Source organism: Entelurus aequoreus, linkage group LG08, assembly GCF_033978785.1.
Source record: "Entelurus aequoreus isolate RoL-2023_Sb linkage group LG08, RoL_Eaeq_v1.1, whole genome shotgun sequence".
NCBI lineage: Eukaryota > Metazoa > Chordata > Actinopteri > Syngnathiformes > Syngnathidae > Entelurus > Entelurus aequoreus.
Window position 1 is genome coordinate 36269240 of NC_084738.1, and position 17487 is coordinate 36286726.

A 17487-nucleotide genomic window follows, 5' to 3' on the forward strand; every position below is an offset into this window, starting at 1 on the left:
CTGTCGGTAGTATTTGTATGGGGCTCTTGTAACTACATTGCTATTTGCCATGTGTTGTGTTTGTGTATTTTTTTAAGACTCATTCATTCTGGCTTACTTTTACTTATTTATACATTTGTACCTCTCTTTACTGGTTTGAAAGGAATTACAGAGTTATACCTCCTGATGTGTGTGGCGTCCATTTAAACTCAAGTTGAAACTGAAAGACATGGTTGGTTTCCCAATAAAGGATATTATAAACAGACCGGATTTGAACTACCGGTACTGAAACATTTGAGGAAAACCGCCTCATTGGTGACATCCGCAACTGCCACAACACATTAATCTATCGTCATTCAAATATTACAATTATAAAATAAACAAAACAATTCTCAAAATTAAAGATTAAAGATACCAATGATTGTCACACACACACTAGATGTGGTGAAATTTGTCCTCTGCATTTGACCCATCCCCTTGGGGAGCAGTGGGCAGCAGCGGCGCCGCGCCCGGGAATCGTTTTGGTGACTTAACCCCCAACTCCAACCCGTGTTGCTGAGTGCCAAGCAGGGAGGTTATGGGTCCCATTTTTATAGTCTTTGGTATGACTCGGCTGGGATTTGAACTCCAACCTACCGATCTCAGGGCGGACACTCTAACCACTAGATGACACCATAGCCGAAATTAAGGTATTATAACTACAATCTTAACCAATGTCAACATAGTAAATTAAAGCATAAAATAAAATAGAACAAACACAACAAATGTAGAAACACACATATTTACAATGTACTTCAGGGTCCGCATTGTGCATTCAACCAATTGCATGCTCTGCATGGAACTCTAACTAAAAAGATGAGTCAAGTTGACTTAAGTCTTTGCATCCTACCACTTCATTGAGCGGATAATTTACAATGAAAGAAAGTATTGTGCGTCGATACTGCCGCCATCTGCTGCAAACCACAACAGGAGCAGCTGATTGCTTGCACCTGCACTGATTGTACCAGCGGCAGCCAATCCAGGAGGTGCTTAATGTCAGCTGACAAGTCATCTTTAAACACTGTCATGTGTGACGTGGGTTACACTTGAATTGCTATCGCGACATCCAGTGGACAATCATACAAACACTAATTTTAATGACAACCTTTGCCGGTTTGTCGATAAGAATTCTCTAAAAGTCTTTTGGATAAGCTTGTATTTTTGCAACCTCTCTTTAATTCTCATGCAGCCCGATTACAACGTTAATTATGTCTTAAAATGGTTTTATCACAATATTAAATTTTTGTACTCCAGAATTTTGTGAAGGAGCAAATATTGTGCCCTTATTGTTATAAATGACCTATGAGTTAAAAATTTTAACTCCAGACAAATGTTACGCTACATCACAAAACTGTTAAATTTCATTCATAATAGTATTTGATTGTATGTAACACATTTTTCATTATTAGCATGATCCTTCTTTGCTGAGAAATCACATTTTGACTCAAGGTGCCAAAAATAATTCCTACCCGCAAAAAAGATCAATACAGAGTAACAAATATATTTTTGATCAAATCAACTTATATTGTAATTTAATGTACTGAAATAAAATAAACTAAAGAGATTGAGTTAATTATTTATTTGGTATGCAGTAGTCTTTGGTTATGAAGCGAAATGTTCTTCTCTGTTTTTTTTGTCGTTTCTGCTTTGATTACATCATCACTGACGCATCCCTTCGTCTACACTGACTTTGCCAAGCTTTTAAACCGTCCTCCGCTGACCTGCCCACTGCCGTTTTGTGTGTCTTTCAAATCCCTGAACATAGCACACACTCACAGGACCTGGATGAATGGTTGCAATTTGTACTGTTTTGGTACAGAATTGTGGCACTTTGAGTATATTGCATTTCTGTATGAATTGAATTGAGGACACTGATAAAATTATTTAATTTTTGCTGCTACTGTTTGATACACTGTTGAGTAAGATTATGCGTATTTACAGCTTATTACTAACTATATTGTGCTAATTTTCATTGTCAATATGATGATAATGCTCCCTAATAAGGCTTTTATGTGTGTCAATGTTACAATTTCATGACATATTTATGATTGTACATACTCTATGTTTACAGTGGGGGGAAATAATTATTTATTAACCAACTAATTTTGTAAGGTATTCAGTTACAAGTATATGAATAGTCCAAAGGGTAGGTTTATTTTAACAGAGAATTGAATCGATATTTTAATTCAATTGTCCTATCACGTTAATGCATGTTGATGACGCAACTTAGCTGTGACCCGCAAAAATGAGAGCGACATTAGCATCGTTAATGTAATGCAGCATTCTAACCGAGGCCCGCAGCGTCTGATGCTCATTTTAGAAGTTTATTGCCAACCTAAACAAGCCACATCAGTGCTCAATTCTAATACCGTATTCCTAAGCTCGCACACAGCCCTCTCCATAGCAGCAACAACCCCACTTCCTCATTATCCACCAATCACACTGACGGTGCGGTGCATTCACGAACACCAGAATTATGAACATCAACATTAGGGTTGGGCATCCTTTAAATTTAGATGATTCCGGTTCCCATTCCAGTTTCGATTCTGATTCCGGTTCCGATTTAAGTTCAGAGTCTTTTTAGAGGCAATGACAAAAATTTACTTTGCAGTTCTCACAGAGCTATTTTAATCCAGTGTATAAATAGAAATCATTTGAATAGAATATAATAGAATAGAATGCCTTTTATTGTCACTATACACAGATACAATGAGATTAAAAGCAACTCCAGTATCAGTGCGACAGTCTATAAATATGCAAAACATAGGAAGAAAGAAAAGAAAAATAGTACGAAACGAGGTAAATTGCACAATCCAGTCCTGAGAACGAATGTTCTGAATGTGTTGTGTAAATATTAAATATTATACTATATCAGTGGCGTGCAGTCACTAGAGGCAGGGGAGGCACGGCCTCACCTGCCATCATGGAAAGAAAAAATAATAATTAAATTGTTATATGTATCCAGTGATTATACTAAAGTTATTTTCCATTTAACTTCACCAGTTTTAGATTATTTTCATTTTTACATTTGCCGTTCAAATACTGAGAAGAGACGGTGCGCTGATCAGCAGCCAGTTGAGGCACGTCACTGATTTGTGCCTCAACATGGATTGTGCGCAATGACTCGGCTAACTGCTGGCCTGCTCTGCAGTGAGACCGTATTGCTATATGAATTATATTATACATTTCCATAGTTTAGTTAGCTGAGGTATATAATGTACAGTGTATTTTGTCAACAACTGTATGTGTGTAACGTATTTCTTGTGCTGAGCGATCATAAAACTGGAGGCTCGTCTCATAACCCCGCCTCCTGGTGCCAAGCACCTCCGCCGCAGAATGCACCGCCCGACGGGAGCGCCACACCAACCAAAGCCCACACCCAAACCCTCCACGTGCAAGACAGAATCCACCCAAAAAAAGTCACTTAACAAGAAGCCAAAAAGTGCAAAAACAACAATGCTCGCGCGGCGCGCCGGAGGAGCCGTGAACAGGGACACAACATTAGGTACACCTGCAGACTGCAGCGTGGATTTCATATTTCATTCATTCACAACTCTTCCAACACGAACACCACTGCTCCCGCACTTATAAGTAAAGGTAAGACCATAATAACGTTTTTTTTATTAAATGTGCTTTTTTTGTGTGCTACAGTTTGTAAGTGTAAAGTTAAAGTTAAGTATACCAATGATTGTCACACACACACTAGGTGTGGTGAAATTTGTCCTCTGCATTTGACCCATCCCCTTGTTCACCCCCTGGGAGGTGAGGGGAGCAGTGGGCAGCAGCGGCGCCGTGCCTGGGAATAATTTTTGGTGATTTAACCCCCAATTCCAACCCTTGATGCTGAGTGCCAAGCAGGGAAGAATGCTGGTATGAGCTTTTAAACATAACCCGTTAACTGCTGCCAATCAAATGGTGAATAAGATACTCTTTAGGGTTCATATGTTTGTAAATCTGACTGTGATGAAGTCAGTGCCTCACCTGACATGAACCTCACCGCACGCCACTGTACTATATACATATATACAGAAGCATTCAGACTGTGGGTGGGAAGTAAAAATTGCACACAGAGAGGTGCTAAACTATAAAATCAGTGCCTATGAGAGTTCACCGTGGTTATGGCTTTAGGGAAAAACTGTTCTTGAGTCTGTTTGTCTTAGACCTGATGACCCTGTAGCGCCTTCCTAAGGGCAGCAGGTCAAACAGGTCAAAGCCAGGGAGGGAGCTGTCCTTGATAATGTTGGTAGCTCTGCTGAGGCAGCGGGAGGTGTAAATGTCTGTCAGCCCCATTTCTGCTTCCTCTCCCTTCTCCGACTGCGCCGCCTCGGAGACCCGATAACAATCCACGGAGAGCCCGGCAATCTCGTTATGTCTTCTGGGATGTTGTGTGTGTCGTGAAAGCCACCGGAGACCGATATCTGGTATTCGACGCCGATATCCAAAAGTGTCTGGCGGGTGTACTGAGTGTACACAGAACCGATAGTGAAAGCACAGGTAAGAAAGAAGTAGAAAAACAATAAAGAATAGTACTGAAGAGGAGAACCGTTAGCCGCTGCAACCGCGCGCGCCACCATCTTGGAAATATGAATGTTATGAATTTTTTTCTAAATTTCTACATACACTTTCACAAAAGTTTGACTTTTTTCCTGGAGTCCTCAGACCACAGCGAGAATGAACTGTGTAGAATGAATGACATGGATCAAAGCACACACATGAATTATGTGATCGTTATTGAGCTTCAAACTAAAGTTTGGCCAATGTTAGGGCTGTCACAATAGGACAACCACAAATTGATATTACTTGGTGGCCAACTTTCTGCAATCAAAACAGGTAGAGGTGGATGTAAACAACATAAATACATGCATTCCACCATATGGAAGAAATAACCTCATATGTCATCATCATAAAGTTCACCAACAGGAAATACAAAAGCGCTGCTGAAGCAGCAAAATTTAGCTGAAAGGGGCAAACATCTGCGACAGGAGGCAGCCAAAGTACTTGTCATCGAAAACATTAAGTAAATGGTAAAATATTAAAGATCATATCAACTGGTTTGTACACAGAAGCAAGAAAAGCCAATTTCAACATCAAGCAATAATTGAGCCAACTTATAGGAATAGCTATCTCAAAACCTGAATTGAGGCTGAGAAGAAATATGTTTTTTAGCTGGAAGGATGTAAACTGAATTAACAATAGAATAAGAAGATGAAGGAAGATGAAAATATTGAGAAAGCTGAACTACATAGCGGTACAGTATATGCCATCTGAAATGTATAATACCATAGAATGTGTTTATATTTATCCTTTATTTAACCAGGTAAACCACATTGGGGTTAAAAAAATCTAATTTGTGACCTGGCCGACACAATAAAACTTTTTCAGCACAAAATACAATATTTACAATCAATAGTTTTAACGGCTTCAAAACATTAATCCACATTGACCAAGCACATTGATATCATGTTTCTTTAAAATAGTTTATTAATTATCCTAAAGTATCAAGTTCAGATACAGTACATCTAAGTCATTCTGTAGGTCATAAGGTAAATAGTGCAGCATATTGAAACTCTGTTCTGACACCAGACACCTCCATCATTATGTATTTCTGTGAATACACAATTTATTTTTTAATGAAATAGGCTAATAAAAAGGCTACAGAAACATTAAACATTAATTTAAAGACAAATATGTGTGTCTTTAGTTATTAGTATCAACATCAATTATTTTCTTGTTACTGACCTTTTTGCTCTATTTTTCCTTTCTTGTAATTTTTTTTGTTTATTTTATATCAACAATGTGCCATGGGTCGATGGAAATGGGTCATTTTAATAAAAATGTTATGGCTCAGCTTGTATCATGACTCAAGTAACGCATATATTTACATATTGTGAAGTTTTTGACAATTCCCAGCCCTAATGTCCAAGCTCTATTTCTCAACACTCATGAAATGTTGGGTTGCTTATGAAGGTTTTCGGCGATGGTTTGCGGTGGTAATGCACACTCTCTGGACATGTGGAGGCAGATCTCCACTCGCGCAGCAAATACTTCACCTTTTGTGACTACTTGAATTGCACGTTTCAAGACGCACTCCTTTTTCACTTTTAATGTGTACCTCTACTCGCTAAATATAGCAGAATTGGCCCACGATAAGTATTATTCTCTGGAAAACCTGTAGCCCCATGTATTAAAACATATTGCTGGGTATTGTGGCCAAACAGCTAAATTTTTGTTTCTTCTGACCACAGAACTTTCTTCCAGATGAAACAAAAATTGAGTATTGGGCAGTCTTGGGTATTTAAATTACACCCCACACAGCCAGGTTGCATCTTGAAGTTAAACTCGTCTCATCTTATCTCGCGGGCCACATTGAAAATGCCGAGCTGGAGTTTGGACACTACTGATTTAGAGAGACCTTGACTTGACATGTGCGGTGCCTCAAGCCAACTTCATGCTTCATGTACGCACATGCCTACAGGCTGTGGTTACGTTGTTGACACGCAGACGTGGTTAGACTTGATTTCATAAATTACAAGATTGAGGCAAGGACACAAAATAAACTTGTTTGCCAATGCAATTAATGTTTCATATTCATATTTTTATTCGTAAGAACTTCTATTAATTTATGTCGACAATTATTTTGCCACCCATCGCTGTCACAATGTGTTTCTGTGACTCCAACACAGCCAGTCTGGCGGGCAGCAGCAGCAGCAGCCGGCGGCGGCACACTGGCACCTCTGACACAGGTGATGGTGGAGGGCTGGGCCTACTCTGTCACGTACTACTGTGACAGCAAGTCCTCTCCTGCGTTGTGATAATACATCGAGTAATCAGACAAGAGTCAAAGTATTTTGAATACTTTGTGATATGCTGGCATGTTTACATATAAAAGATTGCAAAAATAATACATCGCATTTTTTTAATTTAACCTTTATTTAACCAGGAAAGTCCCTTTGAGATTATTTAAATATATATATTTTTCAAGGGAGTCCTGGCCAAGAGGCAGCAAAAGATCCATCCATCCATCCATTTTCTACCGCTAGTCCCATTTTTTTGGGGTGGCGGGGGGTGCTGGAGCCTATCTCAGCTGCATTCGGGCGGTAGGCGGGGTGCACCCTGGACAAGTGCAAAAAATACAGTTACATAAAAATACGTGTCATACACATTAAGGAAAACAGTTATAATTTAAAAACGTCTACTCAAGTGCTCTCAATCTGGACTTAAATGCCTTCAATGAAATAAGTTCAGTTAATTTCCAGTAATTTTTCAACATGTTCCATGTAAAAAGAGCAGAGTAAACAAAAGCCTCTTTCCCCAGTTCTGTGTGGGCAAATGGAACAGTGAGCAACAAATGATCATTTGAACGCAAACAATAAGAGTCTACACTCCTCCGTGTGAATACATTACAAATATAGGAGGGCAGTAGACCCAGCATTGCCTTATAAATCAAAGTACAGCAATGACGTTGCCTCCTGGAGGACAAAGAAGGCCATCCCACTTGAGAATACAGCTCACAATGATGGATCAAGGCCCTACAGGTAGTTATGAAGCATGATATACAGTGTCAGTCCTACAGTATGTAGACATTGAGCGGAGGCATTCATGTACAACAGGTCTCCATAGTCTAAAACGGATAAAAATGTTGCAGTGACAAGGGGCTTTTTTGCTTCAAAAGAAAAACAGATATTATTTCAAAAGAAAAAGCCCAAATTGAGTTTGAATTTTTTTCACAAGATTGTCTATATGGGGCTTGAAAGTCAGGGAGTCATCCAGCAAATTACCAAGGTATTTGTACGTGTGAATCACCTCTATGACATTTACCTCAAGGATGGACACTAAGGGGATAGTTTGAGGAACCTTCTTAATGTTTGAAAATAACATTAGTTTTGTCCTTTCAGCATTGAGTACTAGTTTTACTGTAGCTGCAGAAGTGTGTGCTGGATCACGTCAAAAGCTGTCTGCAAAGATTCCACAGCTTTAATAGGGTTCAAACCAAAACAGTAAATTATTGTCATCAGCGTAAAAATGTATATTAGCGTCAGACACATTTTGTCCTAATTCATTAATATACATGATGAACAGGAGGGGTCATAATAATAATATTGAACCCTGTGGCTCCCACTTGTGAACATTTAAAATTTCAGAACACACACCGTCACATTTAATACACTAGCTCCTGTCACTCAAATTATAGATATTTTTTACATGAATCCTTAATCTGGCTGTGAGCAGGCCACTGTATAAACACAATTTGTTGTAAATTACACAGATTATATTTATATTGGAGGTAATCGAAGTCACCCACTCTTCTAAAGTTTTACGTGTCATTGCAGCGACTATCTTTTCAAACTATTGTCTGTTTTGGCGATGCACACAGGGTTTCCCGCAGCACTTTGTTGTTAAGGCGGCCGCCTTAACAACAAAGAGCCACCGCCTAAACTAAAGTTTTTTTGTTTTTTTTGTCCTGTCCAGCTTCTCAGGCAAATCATATAGTTGATGTAGATGCCCATATCGGCTGTTCAGATTTACTTTACAAAAGAGAAGTGTAGAATACTTCTCTTGTTGCCTTATTTGTATTTGACTTTATTAAATGTATTTATATTATCATTTGGTGCTAAACTAAAGTCTTAACAAGCTGCTACGCTTCGTACTGCCTCTGCCTCTGTCAGTACGTCTCTGCAGCACCCAGCATTGTCCAACCCACACAACCATCTGATTGGTTACACGCAGACCGGTAACAGCTAATCAGCAGTGCGTATTCAGAGCGCATGTAACAGCCAATCAGCAGTGCGTATTCAGAGCGGTAACAGCCAATCAGCAGTGAGTATTCAGAGCGCATGGAGTCAGCGCTCACGTCAGAGGCAGGCAGAGGAGAGACAGTGCGGGTTAGCAGAAAGGTGTTTAGCAGGTGAGCATAATGCAGCGGACTCTCCCCAAATTATAATAAACACCTCCCAGTCAACTACTAGTAACATCACTATGAGCCCGTTGATGTTCTAAAAATACAAGCGGCAGCTCAGCTCGCTCGCATCGCAGTCCTTGAGGGGAAGGCTAATTAGCTTTTGGCATAACGTTAGCTCATTTTGCGGTGTGTGCGTGCGTGTTTGTGTTACGGACAGCAAAGCCCTGTCTGTCTGAGAGAAAGACAAGCATTATTGACCTACAGTCAACAACCAAGTTATTTCACTTTACCTTTTTCTGTGTTGAAGCAGCAAAAAATGACATTATGTTAAATGTTAAAAGAGTTTCTGTCTCTGATAGTTGATATAATAATGTAACTGAATCATAAAGCCTACATGAACTCCATGGTGTTCAGGGATGAATAGTCTCTCCTATTGCTATTGTACTATTTTTTCAGCTATAGTTACATTAATCATTAGTAATGTAGCAGCCTAGTTTTGAATGGCAGGGTCCCTGCTATCACATGTTGATAAAAATATAACATTTACATTACATTTACATTTGCAACTCAACGCTAAGAAAACGGAAATGCTGATTATCGGTCCTGCTCAACACCGACATCTATTTAATAATACCACCATAACATTTGACAACCAAACAATTAAACAAGGCGACTCTGTAAAGAATCTAGGTATTATCTTCGACCCAACTCTCTCGTTTGAGTCACACATTAAGAGTGTTACTAAAACGGCCTTCTTTCATCTCCGTAATATCGCTAAAATTCGTTCCATTTTGTCCACAAACGATGCTGAGATCATTATCCATGCGTTCGTTACATCTCGTCTCGATTACTGTAACGTTTTATTTTCGGGCCTCCCTATGTCTAGCATTAAAAGATTACAGATGGTACAAAATGCGGCTGCTAGACTTTTGACAAAAACAAGAAAGTTTGATCATATTACGCCTATACTGGCTCACTTGCACTGGCTTCCTGTGCACCTAAGATGCGACTTTAAGGTTTTACTACTTACGTATAAAATACTACACGGTCAAGCTCCTGCCTATCTTGCCGATTGTATTGTACCATATGTCCCGGCAAGAAATCTGCGTTCAAAGAACTGCGGCTTATTAGTGATTCCCAGAGCCCCAAAAAAGTCTGCGGGCTATAGAGCGTTTTCTATTCGGGCTCCAATATTATGGAATGCCCTCCCGGTAAAAGTTAGAGATGCTACCTCAGTAGAAGCATTTAAGTCTCATTTTAAAACTCATTTGTATACTCTAGCCTTTAAATAGACTCCCTTTTTAGACCAGTTGATCTGCCGTTTCTTTTCTTTTCTTTTCTACTCTGCTCCGGGGTGGACCGCTAGCCTGTTCATCGGATGGGGACATCTCTACGCTGCTGACCCATCTCCGCTCGGGATGGTTCCTGCTGGCCCCACCATGGACTGGACTTTCGCTGATGTGTTGGACTTTCACAATATTATGTCAGACCCACTCGACATCCATTGCTTTCGGTCTCCCCTAGAGGGGGGGGGGGGGGGGGGGTTACCCACATATGCGGTCCTCTCCAAGGTTTCTCATAGTCATTCACATTGACGTCCCACTGGGGTGAGTTTTCCTTGCCCGTATGTGGGCTCTGTACCGAGGATGTCGTTGTGGCTTGTACAGCCCTTTGAGACACTTGTGATTTAGGGCTATATAAATAAACATTGATTGATTGATTGATTGACATAATAAAAATCAACTACAGGCTACCCAAATGCTGTAATAAATTAAGCATGATGAGTTGAGCATGTCAGCATGTGGCCCCACTTTAACTTTTTCAAATGCTTATTGCAAACGCTTATTTACAGTAAGTCATTAATTTGACTTAGTCATTATTTCGACTTAGTAAGTCAATATTTACTAAGTCAAAATAATGGCATACTTAGTATCTCAGGTAACTAGGACTGTTTCGTGTTTTGCTTTTACTTTACGGAAAAAATATCGAGATATATATGGTATATTGCCATTCAGCATACGGAGCGGAAAACACAACCAAAAATTGTAGGCTTCTTCACACGACGAAGCCGGCCTACTTCACCACAGTCTGTAGTCTATTGCCCCCCCCCCCCAGGCTGGTGGCGACAGGTCAAATTACACTATTCCCCCATCCCCTTCCCCTCATTAAGTATTAGTCAAATGCTACCTTGACAAAGGTTTGGTGGTAAAATGAGATGCTTTTGGAATAGATAAAGCAAGCTACCATTAAGCCTTACCAAAGCCTTGACCTCAACCCTTTTGGTGATCAATCGATTTAAATCAACGGACTTTTCCTGAGCTCGGCCTTTGATTTGAGATCTGATTTAATGCATTGTTTTATGTGTGTTTTTAGAATGATGAGGTGGTTCTACAGTGCTCGGCCACAATCCATAAGGAACAACAGAAACTCTGCCTGGCAGCTGAAGGCTTCGGAAACAGGCTGTGCTTCCTTGAATCCATCTCAAACTCGAAGGTACTGATTTAACCATGCTGTAACCCCAACAGATTTCATTGTAAAGCCAAACTGTAGGCTCAGTTCCCAAACTTTTATCAATAAAAGTATAACTGTACTGTAAAACTAAATATGGTATGCTTAATTGGAAACAGAATACAGTATTATATTTTATAAATAAAACATTGTTTTACCATAAATTACTAAGAAAAAATATCAATGATGAATCTGTCCATGTTATAAGCTGACACTGTGTTTAATATCAATTTGTAATGCACTTTAGTAGCAATGATAGCCAATAAATAAATGCAGTCTAGTTCAGTAAAATATACTATTGCAACATTTGAGTTAGAGATAGGGTGAGAAGCTCTGGCATCCGGGGGGAGCTCAAAGTAAAGCCGCTGCTCCTCCACATCGAGAGGAGCCAGATGAGGTGGTTCGGGCATCTGGTCAGGATGCCACCTGAACGCCTCCCTAGGGAGGTGTTTAGGGCACGTCCGACTGGTAGGAGGCCACGGGGAAGATCCAGGACACGTTGGGAAGACTATGTCTCCCGGCTAGCCTGGGAACGCCTCGGGATCCCCCGGGAGGAGCTGGACGAAGTGGCTGGGGAGAGGGAAGTCTGGGTTTCCCTGCTTAGGCTGCTGCCCCCGTGACCCGACCTCGGATAAGCGGAAGAAGATGGATGGATGGATGGATGGAACATTTGAGTTAATCTAATCTGTTGCCAAAATTGTCCTGCCAAAATAATATTTACAGTATATAATGGATACTATACAACTGTGAACATTACAGATTTTAAACCAAAGTGTTACTTTTTATAAACTATGAAAACATGTTTTTATTGGACAGATGAAACAATAACTTGTTAATTAGGCTCACAAATAGGTTAAGACCTTGAGAACAAATATTGTACATTACATGTATACTGAACTAGTTGACTACCGAAAAATTGTCCAAGTGTCCAGACTTAAAGGGGAACTTAATTTTTGGGGGAATTTTCAAAACCCCTATGTGAACACAGGTTTTTGTCCATTGTATTCTAAATGTTTAAAGACTGCAAGACTACAATGCATGTAATGGGTATTCATCTAGTCCATCTAAAAAGCCCTCTAACGACCTCCAAAAACTTCCAACAACGTTTGATACGTATGCTGTACGTATTAATGTAATGTAGTAACAGGTATTTTCATAATAACATGTAATATTTAGAGTATTTTGATCATTTTAAACAATACCATGACTTCTTTCCTGGACTGATTGATTTCATAGAGTATAGCAGCGATCATTATCAATCAACAATTATCACTAATCATGGCTAACTTCATGAGAGCCAAAACCGACTACTTTAGGAGAAATTATAATCCAGAACCTTATCATTTTTAGCCTGAATATACGGAAGATGAAGTAGAAGTTTTAGAAGTTGGGTGCTAAGCAGATTCAGCTCTAGTCACACAATACATGTAACACTAGTGCTAAGTGCTAAACAAGAAATACGAAATACAAACATAATAAAACAATCACTTAGTGTACATTGTCCGCTCTCACTGGGATACAGACTGATGGGATGTTTATATCTTTCAGCACAAGTCTTGTGCTCCCTGTTTAGATGATCAATTCACCATAATCCTCATTCTGCAGGTAAAAATGCTTTGAGAAAACAAGCACCCTGCCGTGTCTTCCTAGTTAAGTCTTCGGGTCTAAATAGATTTTTAAAGTTGACCAACCTCTCACCTTATGGCCACAACCTTCTACTATACAGATGTGAGACATGATTTACAAACGAGCAAAAAGCCTTTTTAAATTCAGAAAGAATTGAGCAGCAACGAGGTAGCTCAATAACTAGCTTACCTCCCGCTACTGGCCGGAGGAGCCGTGTCCATGTCTCTGTTAGCAGGGCTGTGTCTTTCTAAAAGTAGGTCCTCATCATTAGCTCAGATAGTTTGCACACTATTTGCTGCAGTAGCCATGTTGGTTTAGTGGACCACCACTTCGTTCACTTCCGTTCAAAAGTCATGTGACTGAATACAACCGTATTGGGTTCATACAACTGCCAGGTCACAACATGTAAATAGAACGTTGTTGGCAGTTTTTGTAAGTTTTTAGAGGACTTTATCAGCTGAATAGATGACTCCTTATTACTATACCTGCATTGTTATCGCCTCTTAATAGCAGTTTTTTACAATATAAAAAACAATGCGAAGAGAAAGACATGCGTGTTGTCACACATAAGGATTGTGAATGATTCCAAAAGTGCAGTGCAGTTTCCCTTTAAGAATTCTCACGCCTCACTTACATCAGTTAGTTAGTGAAAACAGGCAAGATCATTTCTGCTGATAGAAAAATCGAAAAAAAAAAAGAGTGAAGATAGTCAAATGATTACAGCTGAAATGCTTCAATTATGTCAGGAGCAAAGAGCAGGGTATCTCATAGAGGAAACTGGAACAGGTGTAGTCCATTTTGACAACAATCCTTTCTGAACAGGTAGAGAAAGAAACATTTTATATTGACACTAAACATTTGCTTCTAGGTGCAATGCATCAATGCATTTTAATATTATAGTTTTGTTGATGTTTTTCAGAGCATTTGATTGCTCAAATTCCTGCTGTTTCAGAATGTACCTCCAGATCTTTCTATCTGCACTTTCGTGTTGGAGCAGTCGCTGTCTGTTCGAGCCCTTCAGGAGATGCTGGCAACTACTGAGGAGAACAATGAGGGCGTGAGTGGAAACACATGCACACGTTCACCCTCACACACACACTATTTCCAAATATTGTACAATGATTTTATGTATGATTACGTAACATCATCATCCAACTATACTTCTTTTCATTTTCTACCGCTTGTCCCTCTCGTTGGAGAAAATCCACACAGTCACAGAGACAACATTCAAAATCTTCTCAGAATGTCTGTGAAAAGTGTCTTGTTGTCGAGGTGGAAATAGATTTGCAGATTAGGAAAACTCATTAGGTCTGTAGGATTGTGAATAGAGAGACAGAAGGAAGGAGTCAGGAATATGGTTCCATATGAGAGGAGCTTGACAACTGAAGGCTCTATAGTAAGTTTGTGTGGGAACATTTTGTATCAGCTGAAGGTTCTTTAAAGACTTGCTGAAGCAACATATGAGTTTTTCCAGTAGAATAACTTTAGTAAACGACTTTTCCACTTTCCTACCTTCAGGGTACTCAAAGCGCTTTTGACACTGTTATTTCATTCATCTGCTGATGTCACAGGGGGTCTTGCTTTACTTGGTCTCAAGGGGAGGGGAACTGAGGATTGCTTCCACAACCACCTGGTTTGGGAGACGGCGACTCTACCACATGTGCCATGCCGTCCCATGCAGCCGCTTCTTTATAAGTGAAAAAACACTTGCTATATTTTAAAGGATACATTCTGAGCCAAGATTGCTCACTGTGCTTCTTGAGGCGACCACATATTTAAGATACTGTAGGCAAAGTTTGTTGTAGAAATCTTTTGATTTTAAGGACTTTTAAAAGCACATGCTCGTCTCAGCGAGTTCACTTGTTTTTGACATTTACCCATTTACAGGAAGGGATTGTGGTTTGACCTTTTCTAAATTTGATTTTGCTGAGCTTTTAGGCTGACGGTTGTTGCGTTACGTGATTATTGACGATGACTATCAGTTAATCAATACACAAATATATAGGCCTGGCTGATAATACATTTTGCTGGACTACATATTGTCCCACAAATTATTGTCGATAAACAATATTCTTATAGGCATTATTTTGAGACAAAATTAAGCACTAATTTAATTATAATACATAATATTAATGAAAGTATTGCTTTCAAATAGGACTGCACGATTTTGAGTATAAACTTAATTGCGATCTTTGTATAAAACTGCGAAAATAACAAGTGAAGAAAGACATGTGACTTTTAGATTGTCAATCAACATATTCTTATCTCAATGTACCACACATTAGAACAACATGCAATTGTCTACTTTAAAAAAAATATTTTGCTTTATGCAGATTAACTCAGAGCATTTGTCTACATCATGCTCTTGAACTTAAGAAATAACCAAAAAAAACTTGACAGTGTTTATAATGTAATGTAATCATGGTATATAATAATGCAACTACCTATTTAAAAGGATGTGCACTTTTATTTCTCATTACTGTAGAATTGTTTACCATTGTTCTGTATTTGGAAGGTAAGTAACTTTTAGTTATCCTAAATAACAAAAAGAACACATTACGAAGTCAATTTCTTGTGTGTTACATACTTGGCCAATAGAGATGATTCTGATAAATAAACAAAAACATTAAAATAGATTCTTCTTTCTGTAAGCAAAAATTTAACTAAAATGAATATTAAACATCTTATAGTGCATTTTTGTCCCCATGTTGGTGAGCTCATGTTCCCCATCGGGTTTGAAGCTTAAATATTCCCACAACTGTTTTTTGTTAGTTTACAGAACTTCTCACTAGCGAGTTGCGAGGCTGTCTGCCTGTGCTTCCTGTGTGTATAAAGCTGGCGGTCTCGCTCGCTGACCATCGAGACAAAGATTGTGAATGTCTGAAATAAGGGATCACTGCTTTCAGTTAATTCTATTGTTAAATAAGGCGCTCATAGCGATGCAGAGAGTGAGACTTCTTTCTCCCTGTTTGAAGCGACAGGCACTTTTGATCGGATAGGAAGCAAAGGGCGCAATGCTCAACAATTCTGATTGGCGAACATGTCTGTCACTCAAACGCCGGTGACAGCGGAGAAGAAAAAAACCTGTGCCTCTTCCAGTTAGGATACTGCACTAATCAAAACCTTGATGTCGATTCAATGTCGATTAATCATGCAGCCCTACTTTCAAACACAATAAACTTTGATTTTTCGTTAGGTTTTTTTAACCATTGTAATTGGAGTGTCTATAACTTTTAATTATCCTAAATAAGTCAACAAACAAATAAAATTACACTTCAATAAATATTGCACATCTTGAAGTACAGTTTTTCCCCATTTGTAAAAACTGGGTGGGGTGGTTTGTTTTGTTGTCTTTTTTTGTTACCATCCCTTTCCAACAAAACAGGCATACTTGCTCATTCATCCGTGTTGATGGACTCATCTTGCTCACTTGTTTGAAGCTGAAATACTCCCACACAAGACATTTGGCTTTGCAATCATCTTTTTTCCTCCTGCATCTTACCTTGCGGTGCCTTTCACTAGCAGGTCATGACTAGCGAGGTTATCTGTCCGTGTGCATCTTGTGTGTAATCAATCAATCAATCAGTCAAAGTTTACTTACATAGCCCTTAATCACAAATGTCTCAAAGGGCTACACAAGCCACAACAACTTCCTCGGCTCTGATCCCACATCAGCTCTTTGCAAGCTATCTGCCCACCGAGACAAAGATTGTGGATAACTTACACGAGATTCACTGCGTTCATTTAATTCTGCTCTTGCATAAACACGCTCAGGTGCTGAGAGTGAACATTTTGAACCCTATTTGAGAGTGTTCATAAACATTATATAGATTCACCGGTCACAACATTAGATACACCTACCCACTCTCCGAACGATGCAGATATGCATGAAAAATGCTACTTTTACCAACATTTATGTCACTTTGGTGTCATTATACACATGCCAAAATGAGATAAAAATAATTCTTTGTTCCAGGGGGTCTTAACCTTTTTGACCTCGGGGCCCAACTTTTCCACTACAGAGGGGCCTGGGACCCACTCAAATGTCAACACTGAATTTGTAATTTTACTTATTGATGATTTTAATCATGTTCTATGACTATATATAACCTACTTACAGTTTACAACCTTGTCAAATGATATGAAACCACGTGTTAAGCACAAAGATTATTATTAATTTAACACATAAACCTTAGGATTAGGTCATAATGTTCTCTATGTTTTTAGCTCCAGACTTCTTCTGTTTGTTTGATATTGTCATTACTACCACAAGTGGTGGAAAAGTGTATTACAACTGAGTACCGCTGCGGCCCATACGGACCACAGCTGAGAAACAGATATTTTTTGGCGGCCCTCAAGGGGGCGCTCGTGGCCAAAGGGCCCACAATTGGCCCCTACTGCTTCATTCTACGTCTTTCTTGTGTTTCCTCAAACCA

General features: G+C 39.3%; 1 protein-coding gene across 5 annotated transcripts in view; it reads left to right on the plus strand.

Moving 5' to 3' along the window:
* The window catches only part of ryr2a (ryanodine receptor 2a (cardiac)), a 273470-nt gene that overhangs the window by 32442 nt on the left and 223541 nt on the right, over positions 1-17487 (plus strand). For all 5 annotated transcript variants that reach the window (XM_062056398.1, XM_062056400.1, XM_062056401.1 and 2 more), the window contains exons 2-3: positions 11291-11410; positions 14004-14108. In XM_062056398.1, the coding sequence (XP_061912382.1) occupies positions 11291-11410; positions 14004-14108 (225 nt within the window). The remainder of the gene's footprint in view (positions 1-11290; positions 11411-14003; positions 14109-17487) is intronic.